General features: G+C 38.4%; 1 protein-coding gene and 1 long non-coding RNA gene across 8 annotated transcripts in view; one reads left to right on the forward strand and one right to left on the reverse strand.

Moving 5' to 3' along the window:
- The window catches only part of ZDHHC17 (zinc finger DHHC-type palmitoyltransferase 17), a 57858-nt gene extending 45485 nt beyond the window's left edge, over positions 1-12373 (reverse strand). The window contains exon 1 of the mRNA XM_054696196.1: positions 12228-12373. Coding sequence (XP_054552171.1) covers positions 12228-12320 — 93 coding nt within the window. The 5' untranslated portion in view covers positions 12321-12373. The remainder of the gene's footprint in view (positions 1-12227) is intronic.
- Positions 12374-12596: 223 nt separating this feature from the next.
- LOC119247483 (uncharacterized) overlaps positions 12597-17548 on the forward strand; it is an 85890-nt gene continuing 80938 nt past the window's right edge. For 6 of the 7 annotated variants that reach the window (XR_005125765.2, XR_005125767.2, XR_008552197.1 and 3 more), the window contains exon 1: positions 12640-12850. This is a non-coding gene — a long non-coding RNA (uncharacterized LOC119247483). The other variant, XR_008552198.1, reaches the window with a different exon arrangement.

Here is a 17548-nt window from a genome sequence, read left to right on the forward strand (position 1 = left end):
CAAATCACACTTTGCTGAGAATTCTCTACTAAGACAGTATCCCAGAAAGGTCTATTTTCTGCAACTCAGCAACTAGAGCATTTTCCCTCCCCAAAAGTTACCTCTCTCAAAGGAAATGTTTGCAAACCAACCACATGGAGGACAATATAAACACTACAGCTTCCTCTGGGTTGATATTTCTTCGAAGTACTCTCTCTTCCATTAAAGTTTATCTTATATAGGAGTTCCAAAACAAAAAAGATCCCTTCCCCGAAAACTCAGCACCTTGTTTATACTGCAGGGTGGGTCCTACTCCAGACTCAATGGTATCCTTAAAGGAGAAAAATTCATACACATAGACATCAGGGACACATGTGCACAAAGGAAAAACCATGTGAGGACACAGCAGGACCCAGGGTGGCCTCTAACTTAGAGACCTCAGAAGAAATCAAATCTGCCAGCACCTTGATCTCAGATTTTTGGGCTCCAGACTGTGAAAAAACAAATCTTCATCATTTAAGTTACCCCTTCTTCTGTGCTCTTTTGTTATGGCAGCCCAGCACACTAATACCAGGAGACATTTCATGGCAAATAAGCAAATGAAAAGGTAAGTTGGTATCATTAGTCATTAGGAAAATGCAAATAATGGCACAAGGATTTATTATCACATACCTAATTAAAATGGATTAAAATTAAAAAGTGGCATTACCAAATGCTGGTGAGGACATGGAGAGGTAACATCACTCATACACTCCTGGTTGGAATGTAAAATGTACAGCCACTATGGAAAACAGCTTAAACATTAACACACAACTACCATAGGATCTTATAATTTGACTCCTGGGTATTTATTCCAGAGAATAAAAAATTTATATTTACTTAAAACCCTATACACAAATGTTTAAAGCAGCTTCTTCTACAATAACCAAAAACTAGAAGCAACTCAAATGTCCTTCAATGTAAAATAAACTACTGAACACACTACAATCTGGATGAATCTCCAAAGAATTATGCTGAACGAAAAAAAGTCAATCTCATAAGGCTGCATACCAGAAGATTCGACTTCAGTAACATTTTTAAAATAATACATTAGAGAAATGGAGAACAACTTAGTGGTTATCAGGTCAGGGGTTAAGGAGAGAGTTAGAAACTGAAAGGAAGATGGTATAGGTATGCAAAGGCAATATGAAGGATCTTTTTTGGTAATGGAAATGTTCTGTATCATAACTGTATCAACAGCAAACTCCTGGTAGAGATCACCACTGGGGGGGACCCAGGTAAAGGGTACAAAGGAACTGCATTTTTTCTTTGCCACATGTGAATCTATAACTATCAATATAAAAAATTAAATTTATCATAAATAAAATATGCCTCAATAAAGTTATGCAGTAATAACTAATTTCAAAAGACATACAATTAAAAAAACTGTCCATGCCAGTGTTATCCTATAGATATTTCTATAATTATGGACATGTTCTATTTCTATACTGTCTAAAACAGTAGCCACTAGTCACACAAGGCTAATAAACACCTGAGATGTAAATAGTAGTATTACAAAAAAACACTCATTTAAAATTTTATTCGTTTTAGGGCCTCTCTGGTGGCACAAGGAGTTAAGCACAGCACTGTGAACTTATCTGCAGCCTGTGCAGCACAAGTTTGATCCCAGGATCCCCAGCCAGCCAGGGAGCTACCCACATGGTGCAAAAGACCTCTCCTGTCTCGCCCGTTGCTCCCCTCAGCAGTGTATTAAGTCAGTCTGCTTGTTCTGTTCCCTACTCTGTCTCTGATGAATCCTCTCAGCGACACCCCCCCCCCGCTCCTCTGGCCTGTACCCCAATTATTGTATCATAGATAAATCTTAAAAAAATTTTTTAAATGTAATCATTTTAATTAATTAAAATTTAATAGCTATGTCATTGGTGGCTACCATATTCAACAAGGCAGGACTAAACATTACAAAGAATGGGAAAATAGGTATGTTAAGATGGAACTATGTCCAAAGTATATTCAAAACAAACACAAATTTCATAATATATACCATTTACGTAAGAAAAACAAGAAAATATGTAACCATATATATAAAATATATAAGTATGGTTACATATGCTTTTACCTTCTACTATGTGCCCTCATTATATAAACCTTTGACAATAATGTATCAACATTTTTTAAAGCCAATAACCCATGCTATGGCTTAAATTTCTGATACCTTGAAAATTCATATATTATTTAACAATACAGAATAAGTCAGATGTTAGGATAATAGACCGGAAAGTTTTTTTTGGTCTATGTTATAATGCCAGATTCTGGCTTATAATTTTTTTTCAAGTTTGATTCTTTTTTTTGACTTTGGTTACATTAAGTTATCCAAATAAAAACTGAAGACAAATGAGGAAAAAAACCAAACATTTAAATAATGAAATTTCTGAAACCAATCAAGTTAATTAACAACAGGATGCTCCCGGATATTTTAATGAGTGTTCAATAAAAATTCCTTGGAAATAATATCTACAGTTTATTCGTGATTACAGTTACAAAATTATAAATGGAGATTAAGAAACCACTATATTTATAGTGAAGGTACATAGGGAGATAAACTAAGGTAAAAACAAGTTTAACAATGGTGTATATACTCTCTCATAATCTTGAACTGCAGAAACAAAGAGTAACAAGTAGTAACTATTTGAACTATGTGCCAACTACTCTTCTAAACTTGAGAGAGGAGATTCCAAAGAATCAAAGATGCTGTTGATTGTAAAACACACTGTTAGTGTATAAATGCACCCCTAGAAAGAAAGCACTGTCAACTGAATTAAATACAAACCACAAAAACTGCACATACACCAGCAATTACAACTAATCACTGCTACCACATGGCCTAAGCAACAGGTATCATTTACTACATAAACTCCAATTTTAGATATTAAAATTACATGTGTATAAAACATGTGTATAAAACATACACATGTTAAAATCTACATAATAGGCAATATTAATTCCTTCAACCTCAAAAGAAACCTCAGAGGAGGGTGCTATTATTGTTCCCACTTTCCAGATAAGAAAACTGAAGCACAAAGAGGTAATCTGCTCAAGACTATATAGTTACAGACTTCCGAATGTGGCATTTGAACTACATTATTCTCCCTGAAATATACCCCAAAACACTCTACTAATAGAATATCATTTAGAAAACGTTTTCAAAAGAGATTTAGAAATACACAAACAACAGTGGGACTCTTCAAAATAACTCTAAGGAATCTAGTAATTAAACAAGTACTACTGTCCTCTCATCAATTGCCACAGATAATATTAAGAACATGAATTTCCAAACCCTTCATTCCAATCCATACCTACATTCCTACATCCTTCCAAGGGATTTTATTAATGAAAATATATTTAACTTATGAATTTAGACTAAGCAATAAAGAAAAAGAATGGACTGAATAGAGGAAATTTTGAAAAGGAGGATTTTTAAGAAAACATAGTTTTATTATTCCCAAAGAATTACCCAAGAAGTGACCCTCGAGCAACTACTGAAATTAACTCCCTTTAATAACAAAAAGAACTGACAGTAACTCTCACGGTCTTATTATATAGCAAAATAGAATTTTGTTTTTTGACCTATAAATGTATGTGGCAAAGACTAAATGAGAAGTATGGGTTTGGAGTAAATTCCTAATGATGTGAACCTAAAAAAAATTACTTCACCTCTTTGAGTCTGTTTCCAATATAAACAGCTCAACAACATCTACTTTGCAAAACTACTGTGAAAAGTGAATGGACAAACATAGAAATAACCAAGATGTACTTTAGGTAATTGAATAAAGGTAACTGGATAGGTAAAACTCTAGTACATTCAGACAATGGGATATTATTCAGTGCTAAAAAGAAATGAGCTACATACAAGTCATGAAAAGACAAACTTAAATGCCTATTATTGAGAAGCCAATCTGAAAAGGTTACCTAATGCATGACTCCAACCACATGATAATATGGGAAAGGTAGAAGTATGGAGACAGTAAAAGGATCAGCAATTGTCAGGTGCAGCACAGGATATTTAGAACAGTGGAACTATTCTATGTGGTACTATAATGGTGGATATATGTTGCTATGTTTCTCAAAACCCATTGAATGTATACCAAAAGTGAACCCTAATGCACAGACTTTGGGTGATAATGATATTAATGCTGGTTTATGGACTTTAAGAAATGTACCACCCTGTGGGAGAATGTTGATAACAGGAGAGGAAGTGTGGGTATGGGGGCAGTGGTACATGGGTTTATGTTAATACTATATTTTCTGCTCAATTTTTCTGTGAATCTTAAACTACTCTAAAAAAGAAAGTACCGAATTTTTTTCAATGGTTTTAAAAGCAAAAAAAGGAAATGTGCAAGCAGTTAGCCAGTACCTTGCATGTAATATTCAATCAACTCTATACCACCACTATCACATTGTGATGCACTATAAAAACAGGGAACCCCTGGATTCAAGCTCATTCTGCCACTCATCAACAAATTACTCACCCTCTCTATGCATCAGCTTCTTGACTTGTAAAATAGGAATGAGGATAAAATGAATACATGTACAAAACTTTCCTATGGTGCCAAGCTCAGATATAAGTTAAGTGTTGGCAATTAGCATTATTATCTGAAGAAACAACATGGAAAGCACACTGTACAATGTCTCACACAATCAATTTCAAAATTAGCTTCCTTCTTCCTCCTGTAAAACTTTCACACATTATCAAGTGCGTTATCAGAGAGTAGGGGTTAAAGTATGAGAATGTGTGTCAGAATTACCTCTGGATATTTTTCAAAATATACATACCCCACACCCACAAACTAAATTAGAAACTCTGATGTGTGTATGGAAGCATGTGCATTTAACCAAATTCTCCATTAGACACTAATACACACGCACACACACACACACATTTTTACTTTATGCAACCCATCTCCCATATAAATCCAGTTCTGATGAAGGTATTGATCAATGGAATTCAGTTAAGCTGAAATGTGTACTTTAACATAAATTTCTTGGAGTTTCTAGATCAGGCTTGGCAAAAATAGATCACAGGCTAAATCTGGCCCACCACCTGATTTTATACTTTTATTGGAACATAGCACACCTATTCATTTCTATATTGTCCATACAACTACCAGAGTTGAACAGTTGCTACAGAGACTATATGGCCTACAAACTACATGCCAACATCCATTCTTTAAAAGAAACCGCTCCTCCAACTTCAACCAAGCAATTACTGTCAACTACAGTGTCCTAGCCCATGGTCACAAGCATGAGCACATAATATAAATCAGGGAAAGTCAATGCCATTTTCCAAAGTAGAATAACGAAAGATGTGCAATCTCTTTCTAAAGGTAAGCTGAGATGTTAGATATATGCCCCCCCCAAAAAAAAAACAAACTGGCATCCATGTTTCTATTCACCTCCACAATGGAAAAAGCTGCTCTATCTTAGGAGAAAATCAAGTTCAAAGCAGAAATTAGGATAGAAAACAAAATCATGGTGACATTTTCGGCTGGGGTTTCAGTGATCCTTCAGTCCAACTGCAGGAAAGGGTTATGTAAGTCTGTATCTTCCAGTTTTTGCCTGAGTAAACTTTAAAAGAGTTGGTAACATTCACAATCCCCAAATTCTAACTAACACAACAAGCAAATTCTGTCTTCAGCTCACAGAAGGGTTGTTTTGGTTTTTGTTGTTTCATGAGAATGGGGATAGATTCAGCCAGTTTTGTTCATCCTTCACTAAATCTTTTTAAAAAATTAACAAAAGTTCAACATCAGAAAGTTATTTTTAAAAACTAAACAATTAGGGCATACAACAGTAAGATGGCAATCAGTAGTTATTTTTCTTTTTCTTTTTCTTAGTATAAAAGAACTGATAAACATAAGCTATTTGAGATACACACACAAAAAAAATTTCAGGTAAATTTAGCCCAATCACCTCCATTTCCCTCAACAATAATCACTGATAATCTGAAAGATGATCCTAAAACACTATAATGTTCTGATTTGTAAAATAAAGATTTCACATTTAGTGTGTGTTAACCATAGAAAATGGAATAAATCATTTGACAAGTTTTCAGGGAGTAAACAAAAAATGAAAAGCATTCACCCTCTATAACTAGGAAATTAAGGTCTTCATAATATCTCCTGTACAAAAGACTGAAGTTTCACTTTACTTTTCTAATTTGCTGCTGTAGCTCTACATTAAGAAGATTATCCTACACCTGGATAATTGTTCCATTGGGCAAAAATTTTACTTGCTCATTTTATAGATATAATATTGACATGACTGTAACAGAATCTAATCATAAAATAATACTGAAATCAGATGATGCCTAAAAGAGAACTTCCCAGAATCTTTATATTGAAATAACATCTTTTTGAATTACATAATTTATGAGGGGTTCTGTTAAAAATACACTCTGCCAAGACACCTAACTAACCAACCCTAATTACCCTAACGTATTCTTAGGATACTCTCTAAAAAAAGGAAGTCCAAGACACATTTTTAATTTTTAACAAAATGTGTGGACATTCTGCAAACATGCATTCTCTCTCTCTCTCTCCCTCCCTCCCTCCCTCCCTCCCTCCCTCCCTCTCTCTCTCTCTCTCCTCCTCCTCCCCCCTCCCTCCCCCTCCTGGTCCCTTTCCCTCTCTCTCATACTCACTCACCTCTGCCTATCCTGAGAAATCTGAAAGTCTAACATAAACTTTCCTATATCACCAAGTGTTGTTTTGTACTTATTTTGTGGCCCAGCAAAGTGTAAAGACCACACTTACATGCTCATATCAAAGCACATATCTTTAAGGGAAAAAAAAATACAATACAGTGTTCTCTGCCTGTCCTCTCCTCAATCCCCAGATAGCCAATTTTAATTAGCCCAGCAGTTGCTCCCATATCTAATATATGTAAATTTCTACTGCTTGAGACATTACTAACTTCTCACAACATTAACAGCTAACATTTATGAAGGTACTAAGTATATATTCCCATTTAATCTTCACAACAGCCTCATGATATATCGATACTATTATTACATACCCCAATTTAGTCTGGAAAACTGGACATAGTCTAATAACTTATCTGGGACTAGGGTCACATAGCTAATAAATGGCAAAACGAAACTTTAAACTCAAGCAGACGAACACTAATACTCACACTTAAACTCTATATGCTTCTATATCTACCCACGTCATAGTTCTTTCTTAATAAATATTCTTGGGATAAACATCTCGTTAAAAACATTAGCAAAATGAAACAAGAAGTCAAAACAGTAAAATGGCATTTCTCACAAAGAAGTACAACTGATTGGTTCTACAAGTCTGTCATTTTCAACTTCTAACTTTGCCGCAATCCCTGAGGTCACCAATGAACTGCATTTTCATTTTATATACATGTTGACTCTGTGGTTACTATGCTTAAGGTACAGTATTTTAAAATTTAAATTACAATGATATGGCCTATAACATTACGTTGAATTTCAAAAAAGGCACCAAACTCTAAAGCTTGGAGAAGGCTATGCTTTGAAAAAGAAAGAATGTGCTTGCAATCTTTTAGAAGAAAAGCAATTTTCAAGGTGATTTTCTATCCGCTTTCTGGAAGCAAATTTATATTTAATTTATAGTTGTGTACACATAGATATGTGTACATGATATGACAAAAAAATAGTAACAAAATTTGAAATTTTCTATTAAAAACGGTAATGGAAAAAACAAAATCAACTTTCACTATAGAAAAACTTCAAAAAATAGAATTTATAAAATCAAGACAGTAAGTAAACATAGTTATGATTCAGTTTAGTGTTCTAAAAAAAAGGAGGCATGAAAATGGAAAAAAACTAACATTAAACAAAAAAAAAGTAAGCATTAAAAAATCTAAATTAGAGAAAAGGCAGTAACAGAAGTCTTGAAATTGAGGCGGGAAAGGAAGCAAGCAAGAGATGAAAGCCCTAAATAATAAAAGCAATCCAGTTCAAAGCTCTGAATCACATCTTACTGAAAGAGAGAGCCCCTTATAATAATACTCTGGCAGAAGGGGGTACCACTGTATGACCTCACTCTATAAAGGAGTTGATATGGCTGACTGAGGGTGTAGTAATGGGTGAAAGAGAAAACTGGTGATAGTAAGTCAGCAGGACTTGCATGGTCTCTATCCCACTACCAAAGTCTTTATGCTAACCATTGTAGGTGACAGGTATCTGACACAGCTTATAGGCTACTCTACTTAATTCAGCACTTACTTATTTTATATGCATGTTATCTTCCGAACTAGATCATTAACTTCTGAAGAGCAGGAGCTAGCCCATTTATTTTATTTTCACCCACATAATCTAGAACAATGTTAATGCCTGTACTAAAAAGGTAGTAAAGTCTATCAATCTTGGGAAATCTTACAGCATGCCATCAGAACATTAGTTTGAAGAAATCTTAGGTGGTTATCTAGGCTAGCCTCTTTATCTTAAAAGCAAAGAAACTAAAGAGTAGCTACTGTCCAGTAGCCTAAATTGTGATTAGCACCCTAAACCCCTGATAATCTGGTTTAACTCTTTCCAAATAACCTCTAATTTCTTCCATTATGATAAAATACGTATTTTATGGGAAAGCAAAATATTAGCATCATCATTCACTATAGATTCTTCCATGACTTACAAGGAGTTATGTCCCAAAACTCATCATATATTAAAAATAGGGTAAAGAGGGCCTCCCTGGTCGTGCAAGGGGTTAAGTCTCAGCACTATTAAGCTATCGTCAGCCACTGCAACAAGAGTTCAGCCACTGCAACAAGAGTTCGGTGCCCTGCCAGGGAGCTAACCCACCTATGGAAGCAGACCTCTCATGTCTTGCCCTGCTGCTCCCCTCAGCAGTGTATATTTCAGTAGATCTGCTTATTCTGTTCCCTATTCTGTCTCTGGTGAATCCTCTCATCCCCCTGGCAACTCTGGCCTGTACCCCAATTCTAGTTTGCATAAATAAAAATAAATCTTAAAAAAAGGTAACGTGATAATGCATTTAACACTTAACCGACTTAACATCATAGCATATCACACTCAACCTATCTAACATCATAGCTTAGTCTAGCCTCCCTTTAAAGTGTGTAGAATATTTACACAGCCTAAAGTTGGGCAAAAGCTATCTAACGCAAAATCTATTTTATAGTAAAGTGTTAGCATCTTGTGTAACTTATTGAATACTGTACTAAAAGTAAAAGATACTATACAGTATCTTTGTTTACCCTTGTGACCTCATGGCTGACTGAAGCCATAGCTCACTCATCCAGCATCACCAAGAGAACTGTACCACATACTGCTAGTCTAGGAAAAGAACAAAATTCAAAGTATCGTTTTTACTGAATGCATGTATCTTTCATATCATCACAGAGACAAAAAATCATGTTGAGTCACTGTACGACAGGGACTGTATGTATAAGTCAGGGCCTTTAAAAGGTTAGATGTGCTTGGCAAACTGTGTGCCTGTAAAAACTGCTTTTGAAACACATTCTACTTAATACAATAACTGTTAGAAGGTAAGTACTATTAACCCCATTTTGCAAATGTAATTTGACCATGGCAGAACAGTGATTCTCAGTGTGTCACCAATCTTGGCTCTTAACCAGTACTCTATACTGTCTCTCATTGAATTTACCACAAAAATCCCAAAGTCTCAATAGTTCAGTACAGTATCTGACCCAAAACGATAAGTGTTTAAATAACTAACTACATGTATAAATTATTTAATTAATTAAAAAGTAAGGTTTTCCCAGAGACTGCAAATACCTCTAAAAAGAAGAATTCATGGTTTATCTAATTATATAGTTCCTTAAGAAAGGTTTTAAACAGTGAGCAGTTAGCATACTCACAGGCGGTTTAAGCCAGGCCTAATTCATTTATTATATAAATAATTCATCTATTCAACAGTGAAAACTTATTTTATGCCAGTGTTAAATTTGAATATAAAAAGTAAAATAAAACATTCCCACAAGACCCTATTACACTAAGTTAAAACCCACACAAGTTTCCAAACCATTTATCAAAACCTATTAAGTGGGTAACTCCTGGGGGGGGGGGCGGAGAAATAACATTATCTGAGCACCTACAGCATGATGCTCATTCTTCAACCTGAACACAGTCTACCTGATCCGTTACTGCCAGTGAGGTTAGGCAACACTTCCATCTTCTAATGAACAAACTGAGCTTTAAGTATTTGTCTCAGGTCACTTAACTAACTACTGCAAATCCAGAAATGAAACCCAGGTCTGTGTGACCAAAGTCTATGTTCTCTCCAAAATGGGGTTGAAAGTACTATTTTTTTTTTTTTTTTTTTGCTCACCAAGAAAGAGAAGAGATTTCTTTCCAAGGAAGACTGAAAACACTGCTAAAAACTAAAAACATTGATGATTCTAACACCAAAATACACAGTATCTCAATCCTCACAATAACCTATTATTATGTATTCCATTACTATAAAGTAGTTTGCCCAAGAATGTAAACTCCAAGTCAGCACCAGTAGTTGAAAACAGAAACCACAGGAAAAATGCAAAGACCTTAAGACAATGTAGTTAGGAGCTCAAGATTCAAAGCACCTAATCAGATCTTCCTTAGATAAAAAGGAAAGAAAGGCAGACATCATTTATATCAACTTTCACTTTCAATGTATGGATGACAATTTTCCCAGTACTATTCTATTAATGGCAACCTAAAGACTGGTCAATATAAGTCTACAGTCATTCCATTGTACCAAGCAATATCTTAATTTGGTACAAGTTAAAATTATTCTTAAAGTAGCGAACAACATACTACTTCACAGAGCAAAGGTTTTAGGAGAGCAATACTGTATAATACATAGAACATAAATATATGAAATATTTTCACAGGACGAGATGAACAGAAATAGTCCATAGCAACATTTTCAGTGCAACATCTGAAAACTACTTTGTCTATTTCTTGACATATTTTCAGGGCCTCAGTGTGAACTAAAGAGAATTAGCGCCAAGGCCAGTTCTGAAAATGTTATCACTTTGGTTAAAAAAAAAAATGTTTTGTCTTACTGTCATAAGTCCAAAGTAGCCTTTTCTACTGAGACTGGCCTAGGCATATTCCTAAGGCACTGTCCAACATATTTTGATAAATCAAAGTGATGAGAGGATGGCTGAGTATTAACTTAAAACATTTATTTACATTTTATTAAATTCAGGCATGATACAAGCCAAATTCCAGAAATATAATCATTCCAGTGCAAAGTAAGCAGGTCAAGACTTCATGTTTGCTCAACCTACTCCAAAACACCTATAATCTTATCCCTAAACCTCACAAAACTACAGGCGTTCTTCGGGAAGCTTTCCGGCTGCCTGATCCGCACGTGGTCGTGGATCATTAAAAACCGGAATGCATCAAGAATTGCTTCCAGACCTGAACGAGCACCAGCTCAGCTATAAACTAAGAGGTAAACAAGCACACACTGTTCTGATTCTGGAGCCGGCACTGTTTACTTACATGCAAAGATACTCATGTTGTGATGGGAAACGTGTTGCACTGTCTTCCCCCGCTCCAAAACAAAACAAAACAAAACAAAACAAAAAAAACAAAATCGATACTGGGATAAGCTAATGGAAGCGTGACTCTAGCCCCAAAAGTTCTGACCTCTCTTTTTAATGCCTTAAGGACAAAGCTTCAAATACCAACATCCGACACAAGGCGCCCTGAGCTGCTGCCTACGGCATAACCTGGACGGACATCACTTTGTCCATGAAAGAATATTCTTACCCTACACTCCCCACAGTGGCTAAAGGGGAGGAATTAGATACCGTCATTCACCCTGGCGAAAGAAAAGAGAAGAAATCAAAACCAGACGCGTTTCCTCGTCGCCCCCGAACTCGGAGGAGCAGAGCCGGCACATCCCTCTCAAACTGCGGCTCCAGACCAGCACCAGGCCCCCGCCGCCCGGGCTCCCCGAGCAGCCCGGCTCCACAGCCGAGCCCTCCACACCTCCACCCCTGTCCTCCAGGCACAGCCCGGGGCTGCGTCCCAGAGCCCGCCCCGGCCGGGCCCGCCCCGCTATCTCCTCCCCCGTTATCCGCTCGCCGCCGCGCTCGGGCCTGGATTTGCTTCCCCAACTTCGGGATATTCCCCTCCCCCATTCGCGCAGGCCGCCGGCCTCCGCGGGTCCAGGGGCAAAAGGTCGGGGGGCCGCAAGGCGAGGAACGCGCTCGGCGCGGCTCCTCACCTCTGAATGGAGAAGGGGCACGCAGCCCGCTTCGGAATCGTACTCATCCGGGCCGTCCGCCATCTTGGTGTTAAATCCCTCCTCCCGCTGCATGCCGGGAGAAAGCGTTTCCCCCTCGCGGGGAGCGGGCGAGGCGGAGGGCGAGCGCGAGGGCGAGCGCGAGCCCCGCCGGAGGCGACGCGGCCGCTTTCTCCTCTTTCCCCTCCCCCCGTGGATCCCCCCTGCCGCCCCCCCCCTCCAGGAGGGCGCGGGGCCCCGCACGCGTGCGCACGAGCCGGGCCAGCCCGCGCGGGAACGCGCTCTGCTGCACTGCGCCGGGGCGGGCGGGCGGAAGGCTCTGGGCGTGGGCGCCGCGGCCCGGGGGCGGGCCTGGACCCGGGCTCCGGGCTCCGAATCCCGGCTGAGGTGCGCCTCTGGGGCGCGCGGGAGGTGGGCTCCGGGCGGCGGAGTGGTTAACGTGGGAAACCTAGCGGGAGCGCGGGAACTAGGATAAAGCTCCGGATCCGCGCGGCCGAAGTCGGGGGGCCCCGAAGCGGCCCACGCCCCAGGAGCCCCACAGTCCTCTCCGAGACCCCTGGGAGCTCTCCTCAGAGACCCGGGGCGAAAGCATCACCTGCTTCAAGGTACAAGATTTTGACCTCTCAGAATTGAAGCCAGGCGTGCATCGGTATCAAGGCGAAAATCGCAACCCCTTCCTCCACACACACACACTAGGGTCACCCCATTATTTATGCATGGGGGCGGGGCGCCTGGAAAAACATGGATAAAACTTGGGACTTCTCCTAAAGAAGCCTGTAACAATGATGCCAACCTGATCTCGTGGGTCTTGAATTAGCAGTAACCACGGAAAGAGATTAAAGCCCACACATTCCTGTCTATTGCATTTTCATGCAGTTCAGGAATTCTTATTTTAAGCTCATTTAAAACTGAATTCGCTGAAATTTCAGCGAACCAGATAAAATGACTAAAGCCATTTTTAAACGAATGTTAGGGCTTTGTGAGCTGGGGTGAATTGCTTCTTAGAAATGTGTAAATAGGACAATTGTAGAAGGCATTTATCTTTGTTTTTAACTGTTGAAATTTGTAAATCTGAAAAGATGCTTAGTAGAGTTCATGAAATTCCATTAGAGATCCTGGTACTAAGCTGTCCTAAAGCCAGATCAACCAGAGACCACTAGGAAGAAGCCTGCAATCTGATACATCAGATTTATTTGCAAAGTCAGAGGAAGGACACTCCAGAGGAAGCGTGGATACCTAAATCTTGTAGGATTTAGGTTCCCGCCAAAGGAGTCTCTAGGACTCTAGGGAGAGAGGGAGGGATGGGGATCAGTTCTGGATTGGACGCTGTTTCTGAGGCGGCATTAGGAAAAGCAAAGATTAACCAGGATTGGATGCTGTAATGAGAAGGTTCTTTAGTAACAAGGTATGTCCAATGATACGTGAAGATAGCGTTGTGGCCCTGGGACTGACTCTAAGAGCAGTATCATTCAAGGAGGGAGTGGGGTATGGCATTTTACAGCTGCTGCATGGCATTGGGAAACGAGATTTTCTGAATTTTACAACTGGCATTTGCTGTACCCTTTCCTCTTTTGCCATCTGAGCTAACTTTCTTTTTTGGCATGGACCCAAAACACAAATCTTGGTTTTGACTCTTTTGCCCAATATGCAGAACTACACAGAATTAGGATTCTGCAGAATTAGGATTCTGCCTTTGAAATAGCAAACTGCTTTTGGGTTCATTTTAACGTGCAGAAATAATTGTGACTTAAACAATTAAACAATTCAATTTTTATCTTGTCCCTCATTACCCATATGTCATGTATTTGCTGGGAATAGAGAGAGAGGCTCTATTGGGCCTGTGGTTGCTTTACTCATTTTTATTACCTGCCTGATTGCTGTAGACATTTTTATTTGTGGCTTCTGACAATTCTATAACCTAAACACAGAGAAAATAGGAAGGGTAGAAAAGAAAAATAGAAAAAAGTTAAAACAACTCAAGCAGGGATAGTGTTCACCTTGTTCACTCCTGTGAGGCCGAAATAAACTTATTAAATGAAGAAAGAAAGATACCAGTAGAAAAAGCATCTATTCTTGGGAAAACATGTTGAAGTTAAGGTTTGAGCTGGATTCAGCATGACCAAAATGAATCCTAAACAATCAGAGTCCATCTTAGTAACTATAGGGTTTTATTTTCACCCACATTTAAGACAGTATATCCAGGGTACTATAAAGGGCAACCAAGAAAATGCACATATCAATGGAAAGAGTGTCAAAAGAATAAAACACAGTCATGGAGGAATGCAGAATGGTTGTTGAAAGAGAATAAAATAAAAGAGAAAATTGACCTTGTTAGGGCAGAATTGTAAAATGAATTTAGAAGCAGCCAGATTGGAAGGAATGTATAGCTAGGGGTTTCATATCTTCAGCTACTTCTGGAGCTAAAGACAGCATTATAGATCATCCAGTTCTAGACCAACCAACATTTCACACATGGGAAAATAATGGTTGGGGGCTTTAAGAAACCTGTTTACAATTACAGAACTAAGTAGGAGTAGAGCCATGTCTGGAAGCCACTTGACTAGGCCATCTGCTACTCTTGCCTCTCTCTCACATGTAACTATCCTCAATGAATTGTTATTTTGTCCATTTAATAATTACTTATTAAACATTTGTTCTGTGAAAATATTAGAATCAGTCACATCATAGATATAATGTTTAAGATATCACTCAGGTTATTTGACCTAGCTAAATGCTGCCCAGTAAGTTTTGTTCTTTAAATTTTTTTTTTTAAGATTTATTTATTTATTTATACAAGCACTGGGTACAGTCAGAAGCGCAGGAGGGTGAGAGAATTCACCAGAGCCAGAGCGGAGAGTAGAACAGGCAGAGTGACGAAGTACACTGCTGAGGGGAGCAGGGGGCAGCAGGAGAGGTCTGTGCGCCATGTGGGACCCTCGCCTGGTGGCCAGGGATCGAACTGGCGCTGCAGAGACTGCGGTCAGCTTCGCAGCCCAGCGCTCAACCGCTGCGCCACCAGGGGAGGCCCTGTTCTTTGAATTTTAATCAAATCTTTTAGTTGTAACATTTTCCTATAACTATTTCACAAATTTCAATGTCTCTTTAGAATGCTGGAGTCTAGAACTAAGTGAAATATTGAGTACTTAATACTTAGAATACTTACAAACACTTAGACTTGGGATGGAGCTAAGGGATTTTATTTTAGCAACAGAAAGCAAGCACACAAAGCAATGCTATTTTAAGTGAAAACCATAGTTTTGCACTTATATTCTGTATGAATCATTGATGTAGATAAAATCAAGCTGGAGGACTAAAGGAAATATGTGTAATTTGGTATGTCTGAAAAACAACTTTTAAGAGGAACTTCAATGATTCCTATCTCCTGGTATTCACACCTTGGTATAGTGAGTGCCCTCCCACTCTGGTGAGGGCTAACCTGTGCAACCAATAACATATTGCAAGAAAAAAATTGCATGTGACTTTTCATGCTAGGTGTGATACCTTGTGGCTTCCGCCATGTTCTTGGAGTACCTGCTCTGGTGGCAGTCAGTTGCCATATCATGAAGACACTTGTACAGCCCCACAGAGAGTGTTACATGGCAGAGAACTGAGGCACCTGCCAATAACCAGCATTGACTTGTCAGGCATGTGAGTGAGCCTCTTTAAAAGCAGGTCCTTCAGCCTCAGTTAAGGTTTCAGATGGTTGTAAGCCCTGCTAACATCTTGACCAAAGGCTCATGAGAAACCCTGAGCCAGAACCACCCACCTCAAGTGTACCTCAATTCCTGATTCACTAAAACTGCCTGAACTATTTTTATTTTTCTAAACTGCTAAATTTTGATCACTGCTGAATTGAGCCTATATAATTTGAAACTCTTAAAGTCATTTACAAAGTTGTGTATTAATAAGAAAGCATCAGGATAAAACATTCAATCTGATTTAATAGAACTGTTTATTTTATTCCTAAACTTTGCCCCCTTAGTAGGAATTTACAACCTATTTTGTTATTTTTATGGGGGAGAACATTATGTGTGGTATGCAATCTTTGCCTGTGCAGAGAGTTTTGAAAAACTGAGCTAAACACACCCCTAGAGAGTGTGAATAACTTGGGGTTCATTTCTAAGGGCCATCTGTGTCTCCAGAAAAAAAAAAGAAAAAAGGATAAGAATGAGAATGTGACTTTATGTTGAAAAATAATGAGGATTTCAATTGACAGTGCATATATTGAAGAGGATTTGAAGAGAGAGGATTGTCTAGGTAGCAAGAGTTTGGATTGTTAGAACTGAACTTGTCTAAGAAAATTCCTGCTGCCAGGAAATGTGGGATGAATGCACTCAGTGAAGCAGAGACAATTCCACCGTGAGAGCATATAAGTGCCAGGAACCTCGTGGATCAGAGCCCTGAAGCAACCAAGGTCTTGCCTTATTCTGTATGTGGAATCAAATTTCCCATGTTAAGCACTAGCTTGCTTTCATTTTACTGTGCTTTGAGAATAACTCAGGGTGTAGCCATGCCAGGCAGTACCACTAAGTTTTACTGTTGGCCTTTTGACCCTCACTGTCTACAATGTTCCAACCCAATGTTCCAACTTCTAAGCACCTGCAAGCTGGAAGATTGGAGGAGTATCTGAGAAAGGCTCAATTGAGCAGTGATCAATGAAAGACTTTCTTGTATACACATACACATTTTTCATCACATTTTCAAGTGATCCAAAAAGGTTGCTCATTTCTAGGAAAATTTGAAATGTAAAAATCCAAATTTTTAGAATTACTGCCTCCTTTTACGAAAAGGAAAATTTATACTAAGGATTTTTGCTATATTATTTTATGTTAATTTAAATGAGAGATTTGTAAGCAGTAATCTCCATAAGGGAAAGAATCCCTACCCTATATATAATACTGATCATATTGCTTTTTCAAAGTAGCTATTCTCTATTTGTTAAATGAATGAAGAATGAATGAAGAAGGTAAGAAAAAAGGAAGCATATCAGCCTACGTATAGACAAAACTCTTCATAATTTGTTTCCTCCAGGGGAAAATATAAAGTTTTACTGACTTTTTTCAGCTTCAGATAGTATATTTTGGTTGAAAATAGAAAATACAGCAGAGTATGCTGGTTAACTTGGATTCCCCTTCTCCCTTGTATGAATTAGGGGGAAATATGGAAAAGTCAATACATGTTTTTCAGTGATTCCCACATATTTTCCACATCTCTGCCATCCTCTCTTTGCCCCCTGTGTACTGCCATATAGTTAAAGTCATTTATTTTTTTCTGGAATGACTACTGCACTGCAGAACTAAATT

The sequence above is a fragment of the Talpa occidentalis genome, unplaced genomic scaffold (genome assembly GCF_014898055.3).
Source record: "Talpa occidentalis isolate TD23 unplaced genomic scaffold, MPIMG_talOcc4v2.1 talOcc4.16, whole genome shotgun sequence".
NCBI lineage: Eukaryota > Metazoa > Chordata > Mammalia > Eulipotyphla > Talpidae > Talpa > Talpa occidentalis.